Below are 11758 nucleotides of genomic sequence, written 5' to 3'. Positions count from 1 at the left end.
TCTTGGCTGGCTCCTGCAGCCTCTGTGGGGGACAGGCGGGTGCCCCCTCCAGGCGCCCACGCAGGCCTGGGAGCCCTGCCTCAGCTGGCTTGGGGAGGGCCGCAGGGCCTGGGGGCTCCACATGCGGCTGGCTGGCACCCCTCACTCAGCTGTCCTCGGCCCTGAGGACCCTGCCTGCTGCCTCTCCCGGGTCAGTCTTCCCCGAGGCTGCCGGGAAGAGGCCCTGGAGCAGAGGCGGTCCAGGCAGGGTTCTCGGGGGACCAGCTCGGCAAAGGGTCAGTAGGGATGGAGGGCGCTGGGCAGCGGCGGGAATCGGCTAGAGTTGAGGGGCAGGGCCTCCGGGGCCGAGGAGTACGTGTTGGGGGCACTGGGGAGCCACAGCAGCATCAGGATTCTTTGGGGAGCCGGATCCGGTCACTGGGGGCGAAGAGAGGACGGCCAGGGAGACCCTGATGGGCCCTGATGGTGTGGGGGCGGGGCGGGGCGTGCCAGGTGGGGTGCTGGTCGCAGGCGGCAGGAGGCAGGAGGGCTGCGCTGGACAGGCCCCCTCCTGGCCATGCCGGGTGCTGGCGGCGATCCTGCGCGCCGGGCCTGTGTCCTCTGGGCGCGGCTTCAGCGCCCGGCTGCGGGACACCTGCCCGCCGTGAGGCTCGGGGCGCGGCTCTCCGCCGCGGGGCGGGCGGGGGGCGGGGGTGCGGAGCCCCGGGGGCGGCGGGCTAGTGTCCTCCGCCAAGGGCGAGCGCGGGCGCCAGCGGGGCTCCGGCTGCGCTCACGGCGGGGCCGCGGGGGGCTGGGGCGCGGCGGGGCTGACCCCTGCGCGGCGGGAGCCCCGCGGCCGTCGGGCGGCCCCGCGCGCGGCGAGGGCCGGCTTCGGGGAGCGGGGGTGCCTGCGGCCGGGGCCTCCGGCGCGGGCTGGGGTGCAGGTGGGGGGCGCCGCGTTACCTGGCGGCGCGGGGCGCGCGGCGGGGCGGGCGCGGGGCGGGGCGGGGCGGGGGCGGGGCGCGCCCCGGGGCTCCCGGCCCCGCCCGCGGGCCGCCCGCTCGGCGAGGGTTAAGGCCCGGAGCGCGGCGGGCGGGGCGGGCGCCGGGTTGGAGGAAAGTTCGGGCCGGGGCGGGCCGGGGCGCGCCGATTGGCGGGAAGTTGCGCCGGGGCGGGGCGCGCGGCGGGCTCGGCGCTCGCTCCGGGAGTTGACAAAGCCCCGCAGGGAAGGACGCCTCGCGGCGCGGCGCCCCGGGCCCCTCGCCCCGCCGCCCCGGGACCCCGGCCCGGCCCGCCGCCCCGCGCCGCCGCGCGCCCCGCCCCGGCCCCGGCGCCGGCCCGAGCCGCCCGCGCCAGGCAGCGCCGCCCGTCCCCGTCCCCGTCCCCGTCCCCGTCCCCGTCCCGAGGCCGGGCCCGGGGGCGCGGGGCGGCGGGGCGGCGCCCGGGGCGCGATGACCGCGGGGCGCCCCCCGCGGGCCCGGCCCTGAGCCGTCGCCCCCAGCTCCGCGAGGTGAGACCGGGGGCCGGGGCGCGCCGGGGGCGCGCCGGGGGCGCGGGGGGCCGGGCCGGCCCGGGGGGCGCCGCGCCCCGGCACGCGCCGCCGCCGCCCCGGCCCGCGCCCCGCCCGCCCGCCCCACGTGGCCGGCGCAAATTTGTCCGCTGATGGCGCAGGCGATTATCCGGGGGCCCCGGGCCGGGCGCCCCGCGGGCAGGGCCCGAGCCCCGCGCCGGGAGCCCAGACGGCGCGCGGGGCGGGGGCCGGCCGTCAGGGTGAGCTCTTTGTCTGCTTTGATGCCCAGGCTGCGCCCCGCGCCGCCGCCTCCGCCCCGAGCGCGCGCGGGGGGCCGGCTGGGGGCCCGCGGCCCGCGCCCCGCCCGCCCGCGCCGCGCCAGGCCCGCCGGCGAGATGACGCCGCGCCCCGCGCTGCTGCTGCTGCTGCCGCCGCTGCTCCTGGGGGCGCTCCCGCCGGCCGCCGCCGCCCGAGGTGAGTCCTGGCGCCCGCCCGCGCCCGCCGCGCCGGCGCCGCCCCTTCCCGCGGCCCTGAACCCTGCCCCGGCGCCCGCGCCCGGCCGGCGCCCCGCCAGCCCCCCCGCCGCGCTCCCCGCGGGACCCGCCGGGCGTTGCAGCTCACCAGGAGCCGCCCCCGCTGGCCGGCGCCGCGGGCACAGGCCCTGCCCCTGCCCCTGCCCACACGCCCGCTGGCACCTCGCTGGCCCGCGGTGCGGGCAGCTGGGCCCCTGCGGGCTCCTGGGAGTGGGCCGTCGGCCCGGTTGGCCCAGTTAGACCCCTGGGAGCCCACAGAGACCCCAGGCATAGCCAGGATGGGGTGTGGGGCCGGGGGCTCTTTGGGCGCCCGCTGCTGTGCCCAGCCCTGGACCCTGGGCCTTCCCACCCCCAGAGGGGACGGGCTGGGTCCCCAGCGCATGGCACCACCTGGGAGATGCGGGTCTCCTTCAGGGCAGCCCCGAGGACCACCCTCTTCAGGACTGGCCACAGCAGGCCTGGGTGCGCCCACCACCCCATCCAGGTGGGCAGGTCTGGGGCCTCCTGTGGGCTGGGCAGCCCAGCCCAGGGAGCGGCGGCGGCAGAGGCTGGCGGAGGCGGGTGATGCGAGCCCCGTCCGTCCCCTGCCCGCGTGCCCCGTCTGGCCTCCTCAGCGAGGCGGCCCGTGGCCAGGCCAGCCCTTTGGGTGTGTCCGTCACCCTGTCCACCAGTCCTCGGAGGCTTCGCCCTCCCCCGCCCGCGGCGGGCGCACGAGTCCATCCTGGCCTTATATGGCCACATTCGGGTGTTGGTGGCGGGCGGTGGCCCAGGTGGGCCTCGTGCCCGGCACCCCCTCTGCCCCGCCAGGACTGGCCGCCCGGCCCAAGGCTGGGGGCTGCCCGGTGTGGCCCGGCCGGGTGCGTCTGGCGCTGCGGGCGCTTGTGCCAGCCCCGTAAGCCCCAGGGCTTTGATCCCCCTTTTATCTGCTCGGACCACCCCCCCCATCCTGCTGCACCTGCCGGCCCGCCCTGGTGGGAGAGGCTTGGAGGTGGCCTCTGGCCTGATGAGGCGGGAGCTGTGGCCGAGGGGAGGTTGGCGCCGGGCTGTGGACGGTGGCGGTGCGCTGGCCGGCCTGGCACTGGGGGCCCCGCATTTCCCTGGCATGCCTGGGCCCTGCCTGGTGTCCGGCAGGGCCTGGCAGCAGGAGAGAGCCGGCACCACTGCCCGGGGCAAGGTTCTCCATGGCCTTCCCAGCCTGGACTTGGAAGTTGCCTGGATGCTTCTTGCCCGGGGTGGACGGAAGCGGGCCTGGCTGGCCGGGGCTGCTCTCAGTGTGACCGGTGCAAGCCCCCGTCTCACCCCCACACTCATGACACCAGCTTCCCCCTAGTTCCCCACTTGCGCTTGGTCCTTGCTGTGGATGCCGGGGTGGGGGGCGGGCCCTTCGCAAACCAGCTCGCAGGGCGGTTCTGAGGAGGCCGCGCTTGCAGGCTCCGGGGTGGTGGTGGCCGGGCTCTCGGAGCCAGCCCGAGGTCACCCTGTCCGTGTGCTGGGCTGCGGTGTGTCCGGTGGAGCTGAGCGAGCACTGCCCAGGGCTAGGCGCCAGGGCCGGTGCTCAGGCTGTGCGGGGAGGGCTGTGCGAGCCGGTGGGGGTGGGGTGGGTGGGTGGCCCTGGCCCAGCGTGCGCCGTCCACTGGGCCGCAGGCCACCCCAGGGCCCTCTGGGCAGTGGCTGGCCAGTGCTCGGCCTGCTAGCTGGCGGGCGCTGGAGGTGGGGATGCGGGCCAGCGCCCCATTGATGTCTGGGGCTGCTCCTGGAAGCGAAAATAAATCACTGTCCGGGGGGAGGGGACTGCGAACAAAGTCGCCTTTGGCTGGGCCTGGAAACCCACGGGCTCCGCGGCCATTGTGCCCCATCAATGGGCCTCTCAGAGCCGCCTTCCAGCCCCGCCAGCCGCTGCGCTCCCCACCCTCCAAGGGGAAATGTTGGTTTTTCCCCAGCAGCGCCTCCGGCTCACCGGGCCCTGCCTCCGCCAGCCTCCCGTGCTGGGGCCACCCCTCTGGAGGCGCCCCTGCTCGTGCTGGCCCTCCTGACTGTCCTGCGCCCCACACTCCACCACCAGGGCGGCCCCGGGCACAGGGCCCCAGCCAGACCACCGCCCCGCCCGGCCCGTCCAGCCCGCCCTCCCGGTGCTGCGCCTGCAGCCGCACAACTCTGCCCAGGGTCACGGCGTTCCTGGCGAGGCGGGGCCGGCCGGCTGTGCTCAGGCCCCAGGAGGGCCGGGCCGTGTCCTGGCCACTTCCCTGGGGCAGCGGCCGGGAGTCCACAGTGCCAGAGCCAGGGAGGTGGAGTGGGGTCACCATGGGGCTCACGGGGCTGGGCTGGGGCTGAGCCTGAGTTGGGGCAGGCCGGCCAGGAAGCTGCTCGGGCTGGGGGGAGGGGGAAAGGGGGGGAGCCCCCTGGGGTCCTGGGGCCTCGGCCAGCCCCTGCCCCCACTGAATGGCTGCGGGAAGGGGTCCTGCACCCCTCACGCCACACGCTCGCCTCCGGGCCCCAGCGTGGGCGTGGCTTCCCGCTGTGGCCCCGCCCCAGGGGCGTGGCTAGGTGGTGGCCGGCCGGGACATGGACACCTGGCCTGGGTGTCTGCCTGTCCTGACATCTGGCCTCCTGCCCATTGTTCCCACCCCAATGCGTCCTGACCACATGCCCTCGGTGGTGCCCAGAGCGGGGCCAAGGAGCCAGGCTCTCGGTGGTCAGGGCCCAGTGCTGGCGGGCAGCAGGGCCACGGTGGACACAACCCTCTCAGCTGGGGTGGGTGGGCTGGACCCCCTGGGGAGGCCATTCAGAGGACCCAGGCTTTGGCGGGTGGGGTGGGGGTGGGGCGGGGGTGGGCAATTGGGGGACTGGTCAGGTTGGAACCCAGGGGTGTGGCGGGATCCAAGGCCCTGGTGTGTCCATGTGGCGGGCCTGGCGCTGCCTGATGCCCATGTGTCTGGGCCAGGCCAGGAGGGACTGGACCGGTCTGCGAGGCCCCCTGCTGAAGGCTCCACTGGTGAGGGGGCAGCAGCTGCTGGGCAGGAGGTGGGTTGGACGCTGGGGCCGGCTTGTGTGGTGGGTCAGCCTGTCTCTTTGCTGTGCCCAGAGTGGCCTGGTTTCTGGGGCAACCACTCGCCCTGCGGGTCCTACCAGTTCCTCCAGGATCCACGGGGCCACCCGGCCAGCTGGTGACCAGGAGCCAGCACCAGGCACATGTGTGAGGGGCCACCCACAGCAGGCTGAGGGGTACCCTGTGCCCCCCAGGAGCCTCTCCTCTTCCCCAGCCTCTGTCCCCTCTGGTCTTCCTGGCACAACCCCTGCTGGGGCCCAGGGGACACACAGGCTCCCTCCCCAGGTGTGCCAGCTGGCCCCTCCGCCACCCTCTGGCAGGCCCCAGCCGCCCGGTGTGGTCTGCCGCCTGCTCAAGGACCCCTCTGGGCTGGTGGGGCCGGCCGGGGCTGGGTGGGCCCTCCAGGTGGAGGTGGGAGTGTGGCCTCAGGCAGCCCCCTGGGGCCTCCCGGCCACCCTCTTGCAGGGGGTGGGGAGAAGGGGGTGATTCCCCTGGCCCACCCCCGGGCGCCCAGCACCCCAGGCCCATGCCCCATGCCCTTCACCACAGCGTCCTTGCGGTCAAGCACTCCTGGCTGTGACGGGAGTGTGGGGCCTGGGGGGGACTGGGGTGGGCCAGGCGCTGTGCAGTCAGCCCTCCCTCTGTCACCCTGGCCCGCGCCTGCCTCGGGTTCCGGGCTGAGTGGGAGCACTCCTGTCCAGGGTGGACGTGGGGCTGGGTTCCCCAGGCCGAGCGCAAAGCGTGACTGTCTCCCCAGCCGCCAAAGCCTCCAGGTCCGGGGCCCGGGTCTCCTGCTGGTGGCCTGCTGGGTCTCTGCAGAGGGCAGGGACCTGCCGGGTCACCGTTGGGTCCGTAGAGCCAGGTGGGGGCAGGGCCGGCCGCTGGGGGCGGGGGCTGTTTGCTTTTGGATAAGGCTGGCTCCAGTCGGCCCAGCCGCCTGCCTGGCCCCCACGCTGCTCACAGGCGACCCTTGGCCAGGCTTCCGGACATCTGGCAGTCTCTAGGCCCTGTTCCTCCTCTGCAGGGACCGAGGTGGGCGTCCCGCCCCAGGGTCTGCATCCAGCCCCTGGTGGCCACTCTCCCTAGCGCTCTGCCTGGGTGGGGACAGGGCCCGTTGTGGCCTGGGGGCCTGTCCAGGCAGCTCCGGGAGGCCGGGGAGCTTGCTCCTGCCCTGCTGCAGACGTCCGCGTGTACACTTGTGCATCGGGAGCGGGTGCATGTGCGGGAGGCGTGGGTCAGCTGGGCATGGTCTTGCCTACTGGGGCAGTGGGTCCAGGCCTGGGGGCCCTCCCTGAGCAGTGCTCAGCAGCCCGGTCACCGTGCAGCTGGGCACCCTCAGGGCCCTGCTGATGGCGAAGTGACCGGGGGAGGTGGGCCGTCCTCAGCTGCTGCCCTCCAGGAAGGGGACAGCTACGGGCAGATGACCCAGAGGCGGGGGCTGTCAGGGCAGAAAACAGGAGGGGCCCTGACAGCCTGGGGTGGGCTCACACCCAGGGGCTTGGAGAGGGCAGGCCCCTCCCCCCGCCCAGTGTCTCAGCTGGTGTCCAGAGCAGGCCAGGGCTCCAGGAGCAGCGCGGGGTGTGTCCTCCGGTGCCCACGCAGCGGGTGGGAGGGAGGCTGCAGCTCAAGAGCGAGGAGCTGGCCAGGTGAATGCTACGCTGGCCAGCGGGTAGGTGTAGGCTGGCCCCGGGGCCATGTGGGCAGTGCCTCCCGGCACCTGCCGGCCTGGTGGCGCCCGCAACCAGCCGCGGGGCCCTGGGAGCTGGGTCTGCCCAGCCCCCGGCCTTGCCCCACATCCCTGCCGGTCACCGTGCGGCCCTGACGGGCCACCACCCGGGCTCCAGCCACAGCAGGGCGGGGCCGAGGTCCTGAGGCCGCTCCCCTCTGACGCCTGTGGGCCCTTCCCTGCTGCCTTTCACTCCCCACCCTGGTGCCCCCAGGCCTGGTCGTGCCTCACCCCCGCATGCGCCCCCAGACTTGGGCCTGGGCAGTGGGCAGCAGGCCTCTGGCTGGACAGGAGCCCTGTGCCGGGACCTGCCGGGCTCAGCTACCTCTGACGGCAGTGCCTCAGGGTTGTGGCCTTCCGCTTCGGACGCCTGGGGCTGCATGGCGGGACACAGGCCCTCCCCAGCCCTCTGCGCCGGCCAGCACTGCTCAGGGCACGGGGCCTCTGCTGGCCAGGGCTCGCGTCTGCTCCTGCGTGGGCCCAGCGGGTGTCCGGCCGCTGCCCTGATGCGGCGTCTCCCCCAGGTCCCCCACGGATGGCAGACAAGGTGAGCCCACGGCAGGTGGCCCGGCTGGGCCGCACCGTGCGGCTGCAGTGCCCAGTGGAGGGGGACCCGCCGCCGCTGACCATGTGGACCAAGGACGGCCGCACCATCCACGGCGGCTGGAGCCGCTTCCGTGTGCAGCCGCAGGGGCTGAAGGTGAAGGAGGTGGAGCGGGAGGACGCGGGCGCCTACGTGTGCAAGGCCACCAACGGCTTCGGCAGCCTCAGCGTAAACTACACCCTGGTCGTCATGGGTCAGTGAGGCCGCGGGCACGGGGGGCCGGACCCTGGCGGGCGGGCGGGAGGGCCTCCCTGCACAGCCCCGCCCCCGCCTGCGCCCGGTGGCCGCCCCTGCCCGCAGGCCCTGCTCCTGCGGCTCTGTGATGGGGCCAGGACTGGCGGGGGCGGGTGGGGATGCGGGCAGGGGCTCGCTGAAGGGCAAGGGCGGGCGGCCGGGCTAGGTGTCGCCCTGACTTTGAGGCTCAGGTTTCAGAGTCCAGAGGGACCGGGAGCGAGGGGCCTTCTGTTCTCTTCTGCTTCTGAGGCCCCAGCTTGGGCAGCAGCGGGGTTCCCAGTGACACCCCTCCTCTTGGCCCCAGGCAGTGGCGCCCCACACCCAGTGGCTCGGGGGCCCAGGGTGGGGCACTGGTGTCGCACTCAGATGTGGGTCCCTCGGGGCTGGGGAGGGTGGTCTCTGAGACGGGCGGCGCTGGTGGGGGCTGAGCAGCGGCCATGGATTGGGGGCCCAGCTGGGGGCCTGCGGTCAGGCTGGCCCACCTCTTGAGGCGGGAGTCTGGAGGCCCCTCTCCGGGTCGGCAGTCCTGGGCTGGGGGCGGGGCCGTGGCGGGCAGGGCCATTTCGTGCCCCACCCCGGGACTACCCGCTCAGCCCCAGGCCTTTGGGGTGGGGATGGGAGGCCAGTGGGGTCCCCACGTCCTTCAGGGCGGACGAGCACGGAATGTGAGCCAGGCGTCCTCGCCAGGCCCTCGGCCCCTTGATGCGGGTTAGGGTTACCGCAGCTGCCGGCCGGCCCCCCTCCCGGGCCGCAGACCCCTGGAGCCAGGTGGGGCCAGCCCCGCGGTCCCTCACAGGCCTGCCCGGTCACCTGCGCCCAGGGCGAGGGCCGGCGGGCAGCCCCAGCTGTCTCTGGGGTCTGAGGCGGTGCTGCCCCCCACCCCCCCACCCCCCGCCTGTATGTTCTAGAGTTTTCTCAGCTGGGCCTGGGAACCAGCTGGGCTGGGTGGGGCCGGGGCAGGGGCCGGGCTGGGCCTGGAGAGGGCTGCAAGCCCATCTCAAGTGCCCCCCCTTCCGCAGACGACATCAATCCTGGAAGGGAGAGCCCGGGGCAGGACGGCTCCTCCGGGGGCCCTGAGGATCCAGCCAGCGAGCAGTGGGGTGAGCATGGGGCTGGGTCTCCCCCGCGGTCAGGTGGGGGCAGCCCTCCCGAGCCCCACTGACCCTGCCTCCCCGCCGCAGCACGGCCCCGCTTCACGCAACCCTCCAAGATGAGGCGCCGGGTGATCGCGCGGCCGGTGGGCAGTTCTGTGAGACTCAAGTGCGTGGCCAGCGGGCACCCTCGGCCGGACATCATGTGGATGAAGGATGACCAGGCCTTGACACGTCCGGAAGCTGGTGAGCACAGGAAGAAGTGGACGCTGAGCCTGAAGAACCTGCGCCCGGAGGACAGTGGCAAGTACACCTGTCGCGTGTCGAACCGGGCAGGTGCCATCAACGCCACCTACAAGGTGGACGTGATCCGTGAGTGCTGGACAAGGGCCTGGGGCAGGTGGGGGCGGGGCTGGCGGGGTGGGGTGGGGCCAGTGCGCATGGGGTGGGGCTGGTGGGGCGGGGCCAGTGCACACGGGGCGGGGCTGGTGGGGTGGGGCGGGGCCAGTGCACATGGGGTGGGGCTGGTGGGGCGGGGCCAGCACACACAGGGGCGGGGCTGGTGGGGCGGGGCCAGTGCGCATGGGGTGGGGCTGGTGGGGCGGGGCCAGCGCACGCGGGGCGGGGCTGGTGGGGCGGGGCCAGTGCACACGGGGCGGGGCTGGTGGGGTGGGGCGGGGCCAGTGCACATGGGGTGGGGCTGGTGGGGCGGGGCCAGCGCACACAGGGGTGGGGCTGGTGGGGCGGGCCCAGTGCGCATGGGGTGGGGCTGGGGGGGCGGGGCCAGCGCACGCGGGGCGGGGCGGGGCCGGCAGCTGGCCCCGCCCACACGCCGCGTCCCTGCAGAGCGGACACGCTCCAAGCCGGTGCTCACCGGCACGCACCCCGTGAACACCACCGTGGACTTTGGCGGCACCACGTCCTTCCAGTGCAAGGTGCGCAGCGACGTGAAGCCGGTGATCCAGTGGCTGAAGCGGGTGGAGTACGGGGCCGAGGGCCGCTACAACTCCACCATCGACGTGGGCGGCCAGAAGTTCGTGGTGCTGCCCACCGGGGACGTGTGGTCACGGCCGGACGGCTCCTACCTCAACAAGCTGCTGATCGCGCGAGCCCGCCAGGACGACGCGGGCATGTACATCTGCCTGGGGGCCAACACCATGGGCTACAGCTTCCGCAGCGCCTTCCTCACAGTGCTGCCAGGTGTGTGGCCGGCGACGCTGGAGGCGGCCCTGGCTGGCCACCGCAGGTCACGCCCTGGGCCCACCCCTTCTCTGGTCTCTCCTGCAGATCCAAAGCCGCCAGGGCCACCCCTGGCCCCCTCATCGTCCGCCCCCAGCCTGCCGTGGCCCGTGGTCATCGGCATCCCGGCCGGCGCGGTCTTCATCCTGGGCACCGTGCTGCTGTGGCTCTGCCAGGCCAAGAAGAAGCCGTGTGCACCTGCGCCTGCCACCCCTGGGCCCGCCCACCGCCCGCCCGGGCCCGCCCCAGCCCGCGGCGCCGACAAGGACCCACTGGCGCTGCCAGCCCCGGGCGCTGCCTCTGGCACGGGGCTGTGTGAGGAGCTGCTGGCCCCGGCAGCCCCCTTGCACCTGCTGGGCCCCTGCCCGGCGGCTGGCCCCAAGCTGTACCCCAAACTATACACGGACGTGCACACGCACACGCATACGCACTCACACACGCACACGCACGCGCACGTGGAGGGCAAGGCCCACGCGCAGCAGCACATCCACTTCCAGTGCTAGGGGCCGCGCACAGCGGCCACACACGGGGCAGCGGGCAGCAGGCACAGGCCAGAGGTGCGGCAGTGCCCCATGCCTTGTGTGAAGCACACACACAGGCCTGGACACACCCCCAGACTCAGGTGTGGGTGTGTTATGGATGCGTGTGCACAGCCGTACACCATGTGCACAGCCCCCGCGGTGGACACACAGATGCAGCCACACCAGACACGGCCACACACAGACGCGGCCACACACAGACATGGACACACACAGATGTGGACACACAGACATGGACACATAGACGTGGCCACACATAGATGCGGCCACATACAGACGCAGACACACAGACATGGACACACAGATGCGGCCACACACAGACACGGCCACACACAGACATGGACACACACGGACACAGACACAGTCACACACCAGCTCAGGCAGACACGTGGGCATGCACATAGCACAGACGGACGCACAGCAGGGACACAGACGCGAGTGCTGTGGCTGACCCTTCCTGCCAGGACATATGGTGGATGCGTGTGGAAGGACCGGGCTGGTGACTCTGCAGTTGGCATGTCATGGTGGCTGCTTTGTGACCGGTCTGGTGGCCCCAGAGAAGGATTTCGAGGGGCTGCTGTCTCCCCCACTGCCCGGTAGGAGCCTAGGGGGGGCGTCTGGCTCGGCAAACCAACACCCCCTGCCCGCGCATGTGTGCTGTCCAAGCCTTGCAGGCCGGTGGCTATTCTTGCCCACCAGGCCCGGGGTCAGGTGGCAGCTCCAGGCCCTGGCCTGCATCTAGGGCCCAGCCCCGGCCTCTGCTGCCAGAGAGGAGGGTCGTTGGTATTTATATTTAAGAAATTAAGATAATAATATTAATAATGATGAGAGGGGGGCTGGGCCATAGAGCCCTGGCTGAGCCCGGAGCCCGGGACATGCCTGGCCTGGTGGCCACACTGAATGTCCACCTTAGGGCCACTGACCCAGGGCCCAGATCTCTGTATTTTATATAGAGTTTGAGCTGAAGCTTCGTATATTTAATTTATTTTGTTAAACAAGAAAATGTGCATCTTTTTCCTCTAAGCCAGTGTTTCTGTGTGTGTCTTTGCAGCTGTGTGCGTGGCTGTGTGTGTGCACTATGTATGCAGCTGTGTGTGAACGCACCTGCTGCCAGGGCTGGGGTCCAGATTAGGGTGCAGAGCAGGCTCATTAGCGCCCTGGACGGAGCAGGGTGCCCAAGTTGGGAGCTGCCTTACCTGCGGGGGCCTCCTGGCTATCCCACACCAGCATGCCCTGCCCAGTGCCCCTGGGCAAGGT

The 11758-nt window shown here is 73.0% G+C and overlaps 1 protein-coding gene across 2 annotated transcripts; it reads left to right on the top strand.

Moving 5' to 3' along the window:
• Positions 1–1884: 1884 nt before the first annotated feature.
• Positions 1885–10465, top strand: FGFRL1 (fibroblast growth factor receptor like 1; the record flags this gene model as incomplete). 2 transcript variants are annotated; one of them, XM_084233388.1, is made up of 6 exons in its annotated part: positions 1885–1963; positions 7319–7591; positions 8652–8732; positions 8814–9095; positions 9570–9923; positions 10011–10465. In XM_084233388.1, the coding sequence occupies 6 exons, from the start codon at positions 1885–1887 to the stop codon at positions 10463–10465; spliced, it is 1524 nt and encodes a 507-aa protein (XP_084089514.1). The 2 variants fall into 2 exon arrangements, with proteins under 2 accessions (XP_084089514.1, XP_084089515.1); XM_084233389.1 differs by lacking the exon at positions 7319–7591.
• Positions 10466–11758: the final 1293 nt, after the last annotated feature.

Source organism: Talpa europaea (genome assembly GCF_964194135.1).
Source record: "Talpa europaea genome assembly, chromosome: 5".
NCBI lineage: Eukaryota > Metazoa > Chordata > Mammalia > Eulipotyphla > Talpidae > Talpa > Talpa europaea.
Note: the sequence above shows the minus strand (reverse complement) of the source record. Positions and strands in the feature narration are given on the sequence as shown.